This window comes from Halyomorpha halys, unplaced genomic scaffold, assembly GCF_000696795.3.
Source record: "Halyomorpha halys isolate HHAL.00 unplaced genomic scaffold, Hhal_1.1 Scaffold481.1, whole genome shotgun sequence".
Lineage (NCBI taxonomy): Eukaryota > Metazoa > Arthropoda > Insecta > Hemiptera > Pentatomidae > Halyomorpha > Halyomorpha halys.
Window position 1 is genome coordinate 340,563 of NW_027113262.1, and position 6,909 is coordinate 347,471.

The 6,909-nt window shown below is 31.7% G+C and overlaps 1 protein-coding gene across 1 annotated transcript in view; it reads left to right on the top strand.

The window, feature by feature from the left end:
• The first annotated feature begins 380 nt into the window (after window positions 1-380).
• Window positions 381-6,909, top strand: part of Nrk (Neurospecific receptor kinase) — a 14,438-nt gene continuing 7,909 nt past the window's right edge. The window contains exons 1-3 of the mRNA XM_014424871.2: window positions 381-583; window positions 669-865; window positions 5,165-5,438. Of these exons, the coding sequence (XP_014280357.1) occupies window positions 532-583; window positions 669-865; window positions 5,165-5,438 (523 nt within the window). The 5' untranslated portion in view covers window positions 381-531. The remainder of the gene's footprint in view (window positions 584-668; window positions 866-5,164; window positions 5,439-6,909) is intronic.

Below are 6,909 nucleotides of genomic sequence, written 5' to 3' on the forward strand. Positions count from 1 at the left end.
TACGAAAAAGCATTGTACTATTTGACAATAATATAAAATGGCAGATAATAGATTCAAATAATTTACATCTACTTAAAAATGGAATCTATGCTTTGCAAATTATCAAACCAAGACCGCATTTCTCACAGTTTAATTATGAAACGATGTTTTCGATCTCATTCTATATTTTATATCTTAACTTTTGATCAAATCCATTGATGTTGCTCTATGTATATCTCTGGTGATATCAGTTCGTTCCATATCGATGTTGTACTGTAGTTCAAAACATTAATTGTAACTGTTTTGAGTACAGCGTCTATGGGTTATACTATGTTTATTGGTGGTATTTTGCTGTTAGATTTGGTTATTCCAATCTTTCAAAATTTGCATTGTTTTAGGAACATTATTTTATGTTTGACATAAATATTAAACTAATTTATGTCACTTCACCTTTTCAATTTGTTTTTAACAACTAATATTTTGTTAAAACATTTATTATGGTAACATGAAAAATACATTTTTTTGTTAGCTGTGAATTTTCGATTCAGGAGAATGATAGTTTTCGCTGTATACTTTGTAATATCTTCTTGTGTACTTGCAAAAGGTAAGATGTGGTTTGTTTAAAGCTGAAACTTTTTATGATCATCTTCTTAAAAATTTCATTAACTTATTTATTTTCTTGATTTAAGGTATTTCATTGGTTAACCACAATGGGGGAAATTGTGCTCCCTACTCAGGAAGAGTTTGCAAAAATTATTTATCTGGATCCGTTTGGTTTAACACAAGTGAAGCGAATTCTGGCAGTTGGCGTAATGAATATATCACTATTGGCTTATGGGATGAAATAATAAGTACTCTTAGGGAACCTTGCAAGAGTGCTGCAGAAGTAAGTTGTTTGTTTATATTGTCTTAAACAGTTTAATTTTTAGCTTTACCACTATTTATAGTGAGCGAGTTTCTGTTTTGAATTTATGGGGACTATATATTTGGTACTAGGGTTTTACTGTTAATTATTGATGTTGCTTGGATTGCGTGACTTCAAGTCACAACACTTCTAACAGAATTGCTTTTTGTTGTCTATCTTTATGTTTTGATGATTTGGGCCTGTATATCTCACATTATTCTTGATAAAGATTCTGGAAAAAATTGTTGACAGACATATTAGGGACACTAGTACAGAGGTCGCTAAATTGTGCTCAATTTGCTCACCAAGCAGGAAATCCTTTGACGATGTCTCACATCATCTGGACTCCAGGATCGAGAAAAGCCCGATAAGGAAATCATGAGAGGCATCTTCATTGGTATTGTAGGTGCCTTTGACTGTACCTCTTATGAAACTATAACGAGAGTCCTAGAGAGTGAAGGGTGGAATAGTCTGCTTTGAAATGGATTTGTGCAATGCTGGAAGAAAGATTCCTCACATCGGAGCTAGGTCACACCAAAATGTAGATGAAACCTGTGGGTGGTTCTCCACAAGAAAATGTACTATCTTCTCTCTTATGGTGCTTGATGGTTGACGTGTTGCTGATAAAATTGAATGCTGCAGTTTTCTGTACGTAGGGATATGCTGATGATATTGCTTCATTGATAAGAGGTCAATTTCTAGAGACTATTTCAAAATTGCCTCAGACATCAGTGGATCTTCTGGTCAGTCTTTGTTTCTTCACTAATAGGTGGAATACTGTATTCAGACCGCCATATCTGAACGATGATGCAATTGATTTCTGTAGTGAAGTTAAACATCTTGTATTACCTTCAACAGCAAATTTAAGTTGTAACCCCGTGTTGAAAGGATCAGTATGAAGGCACTAAAGTGTGTATGGGCATGTAAAGAAGCCATAGGCAAATCCTGGGGCTTAAAACCTAAAGTGGTTTATTGATTATACACGGCAGTGATAAGACTGCCATAGTATGGTGACATAAGGCTATGACCAGCAAATCCCAGGTTCTGCTAGGTGCTAGCTATGCACTTTGATCTTTGGATTAAGAAATATATGGATACCAACTATAGTATTAAGGTTGAAGGGATTATCCCATACAAACGATGCAATCGTGTAAATGGTTATACGGGCGGATCCTTAATGGAACAAGGTTCTGGAGCCGGATTGAATGAGTGGGCATCTCCATCTAGAGAAGGATCTGAGAATGTTTTACACATAATCCCATATGCAGTGTCAGTCCCAGCTATGCAAATAGACGCATTAAAGATATTGCCGAGGGGAAGGCTGGGCTATTCTGGAGGGACACCAGAAGACAAGAACAGTCAGAAATATTTCTAAAAGGTTCTTGTACAAAAATATGTGCGACACTTCTCTATATGGACAAGATTAAGGTGGGTGACAGGACTATATACAGAACACTCAGCTGAATAAATATGTCTCTAAAATGAGATTAACAGAGCCATCAATCTGCAGGTTCTGCAGAGGGATGATGAGCCTGCCCATGACATCATATGCAGATGTGATGAATTGTTGCCTTGGTGTACACATGTCGGAATAAATAAAAATAGGTTAACTATAACTAGTTATGGTACACACCTAAGTTCTAACCTGAACTTGTGTCTTTATATTACTTTAATGAAAATTTACTTAGGGAAGGAAGGAATAATAGGATAAAAGGAATAATACCATTAGGCATAAAATGTCATAATGTTTCGGGGTGTGTTTTTGGTGTTAGGGTATTTGTATTAGTAATTGACTTTGTTTTGATTGTGTGACTTAAAGTTACAAGAACGAGAGGATCCTCCTTGGAAAGATACTCCTTTCTCAATAGATAATTTTTTTTTTTTATCTTTATCTTTTGATGATGAGTGGTGGCTTTTGGCAAAGTTCACCTAAGTAATTTTACATTCTTGTTAGTTGGTGGTTATGAATTGTTATTAGATCTCTATGATACATAGTTGATATCTATTAGATCTCTGCTAACAAGGTCTGCATTTCTTGGGATAGCAGATATCGATAATGGTGGCTTAGATACAGCTGTTTGATGCTAATTTTTTTAAGTGCTATTGCAGATTGCTTTTTGTTATTTTTTTATTGATATTTTGATCACAGCTGGTGATTTCTTATTAATATGTCCTCTCAGGAAACATAGAATCCTTGTCTGCTGTGTTCAGGTACATAGAAATTGGTTGTATTAAATTTGTAATGCAACATTTCTTAAACGTCCTTATAGACAATCTTTAAGGACAACAATATTTAGTCAGTTGTAATGATTTAAAATCTGATCATTATATGACGAATGAACACTAACTTATAACTGAATTTCAATATTAAAGTCAAATTACTCAGGAATAGGCAAGTTTAGAAACCGTTCAAAATATCTTTAATATTATTCTAAAATCCATATCATTTGTGAGTTTGAATTTTTATGTATTAAGGGCCAAAGCCATTATTCTGGTATTTTACACTTTTAATTTCACCATTTCTAAATTCTGGTTGAAAACATTTTTACTAATATGACAATGTTACATTATTAAATATTTTTACAAGTCTTTTAATATTTAGATCTAAAATGGTATGAGCTTGTAGGTGTTACAGTTAAACCATTTTTCAATTTTTTTTTTAAATTTTAATGTTTCATGTGTTTCAGTACTTTAATTTTTTTTTTTATATATCCCTTAAGTATTGTTGAATAACTAGCCTTTTTTGAGATCAATGACTATTATAATCTTCTCTTTTCTTATAAAGATAGACTCAAAATTATTTGTACACCTCATACTTTTTGTGAATATTAAAAACAATGTATGTATACCATATAATAAATTTAATTTTATTATTTAATAGTGTATAAGGGAGCACAGTGGCACTGTGGTATGTCACGATGCAACTAACTCCAAGAAAACGGGTTTGAATCCAGCTGGGCAGATAATTATTTTCTGTTACATTGTAGCCGTGAGTCAACCCTATGGGTTCTGGAGCCCTCCTGGGGTCAACCCAATCTCATAAAGTGGGTACCTTAATTGGGTAAAAATCTGGTGGTCAAGTGTGATTCTGACCAAATCACCTCCTTGCACAACCGTTGGTCTAGTAATAGTAATAGTAATAGTACTTCCTTACAAAGTACTGCACCCTTAACCCTTCATAGGTTGTAGTGATACAGATTTTAATTTTAATAGTTTATGAACTTTCTCTGCAAATTCTCTAAATATTTCTTGGAAGCATTTATTATATTAACAGTAATGTTGGAATATTCCAAATTGGTAAGTATTTACATATCTGTTTGTTTTGGTTGGATTGTTACTGAAATATAAACAGATACTGACCCTTCTGTTGATTTTTCAAAATTTCTAATCCAGTATTTAATTTTATTTTTCCATGTGATAGATAATAGATGTTTTTAATTCTGCCTCATGATATAAATTATGCAAAATAATAGAAAATATACACTGGGAAAAACCCTCATTAGTGAAATAAGAGTTGAATTAGCTAACAATTACTTAAGCATCTCTATAAAATGAGACTGAAAAGTCCCTAATCTGCAGGTTCTTCAGAAAGGATGATGAGACTGCCTACCACATTGTTTGTAGAGATGATGCATTAGCAAGGATACGATTCCTTATCTTTGGAAAAGATCGCATCTTAGACCCTAAACTTTGTGAGATGGTTGATCCGTATACAATATCCAGATTCGAAAAGGCAACTGGCCTGCTTTAAGCAGAGAAGGGATGGTGTACAATAGGCACTCTGTGGCTGCAGTACTCTTTGCTGGGAAACCAACAAAACAATTATTAATGTTTTTTTATTATTTGTGTCTTAATTTAATTTCTGTGGTTTAGATCCTTTAAAAACTAAATAGTGTCCACCTAGTATTTGCAAATCTGAGAGTAGCATGCCTCTGACTGTTTGCATTTAGCGATGACATTATTATTTTATCAAAGATAGCAGCAATCTTTAGTATACCAGAAGGTCAAAAGAAGACTTGCTGAAGATCAATATGGCCATAAACCCTACGAAATTGAAACTAATGAGGGTAAGGAATAAGCAAAGGAGAATTTTGTGCGTCATTAGGGTTTAAGACAAAAGCATTGAAAATGTGAAAAACTTGATATATGGGTGTGCACCTGAAAGAAAATGTTTATATTGATTTGGAGATGATTGAGAATATCAGTTTTATTATATCTTTGCATTAACTTTCTTAGTTCAAGTTTCATGCACTCTGATTAATTTTTAATTTTTTTTTTCAGAAATTGTTGTGTGCCTATGCTTTTCCACAATGTGTGGTAAAACCAAATAGTACAGTAGCATTACCTTTGTGCTATGAAGACTGCATTGCTGTGAAAGATTTATTTTGTTATAATGATTGGGCATTAATTGAAGAAAATAAGAAAAGAGGAAGCTTTTTGAAATCGAAAGGACATTTTTCATTGCCTAATTGTGATGAATTGCCAAAATATAATCCTGAAGTTCCCACCTGTTCTTATACTAAGCTCACTGAAATGAAGAAAGATGAAATCACAAGTAAGATTTTGTTTTTATGTTTTGGTTGAAGTATTATAAATTAATTATTTTCACTTCCTGTTTAAAAAAATTGAGTGTGATCAAAGATTCCTTGATAATGTTTTTTGCTATTTTTTAGAAAATATTTCTGTATTCAAGAAATTGTCTATTTATGCTTCCAATTTTTTAAGAAAAAAATTATAAGATTTCAATTCAAAATAATTTGTTGGTATCATTATTTTAAGTTGAATTAAAGAAGAAATTATACAACCACAAATGGTGGCTTGTATGAAAGAAAGTTCTTTACATGCTCGACTAGCTCCCTCTGGAATTGTGTATCACATAATAGATAGACTATCAAAATAATATATTTTTTGGTATATTGATGGAAAAGAGTTAGTAAAACAAAGTTTAGTATTAATGATCAATAAACTTTCAAATTGATATATTACTGACAATTTCTGAATTATGACATATTTCTGTAAATGACAATAAAAAAAACTTTAAAATAAAGTTTGATAATAATAATCATTTAAAATTATCATATTAACTTAAGTATGTTTGTTACTTTTGTTTGTTTCACTTTAGGCAAAACTTCTTTGAATATTTAGTTTGAAACTAAGTGCCATTATAAAACATATTTTTTTATGTATTAAAATCAACATAACTTCTGACCAAAAATTATCATAATCTTGAAGTTTAATGAAACTTAACAAGAACGACAAAATGTGTGGCAGACCTCTACTACAATTATACAGACTGCAGCTGAAGCTTCTCAGTTTACAGTACATCATATGCTGCCATCCCAAGATCCTTTGTCAAAACATATAGTCAGAGCTCCTTATTTTCGGTTCTGTTATTCATGCTTTCAGTATTTGCTGATAAAAATTATGATAATTTCTCTTATTTAGGGCTGAAATTTCTTTATTGGCGGATTGTTTTTTTTAGAATGATATGTATTTATTTACCAGTTACCTTGCAAAGCAAACTTCTAACAAAGTGTTCATTAAAAAAAAAAAAATCTACTGAATGTTTTTTGACAAAACGCTCCCAGATTAGATATGCCACTAAGGTTTTTGATATAAACTGCCTTCACTTGATTGATACCAAAGCCTTTATTTTATTGCTTCAGCTTGTCACCATTGCTGTGATTTCAAGTGATTGTATATGTCTCTACTTTGTTTGCAATAGGGTATATAGATGTTTTTATTTTTTCTATTTGTATCATTCCGTATTACTTGACATAACGATTAATGATTATTTATTAAATTATGATTTTATGAAATAATCTCTAAAAATAAACCACCTTTATTTATTTCTTGATAATGATTTACTCGATAATCATTCATTGAAATAAAGTATAATAAATAACTAATATATTTTAAAAATATTGCAACATTAGGACTGCAGTAGTTGCAAAGAGTGATGCCATGCCGACTGTAATGTGGATTTTGGATATTTCTAAAATTGATAAACTTATAAAACATTATTT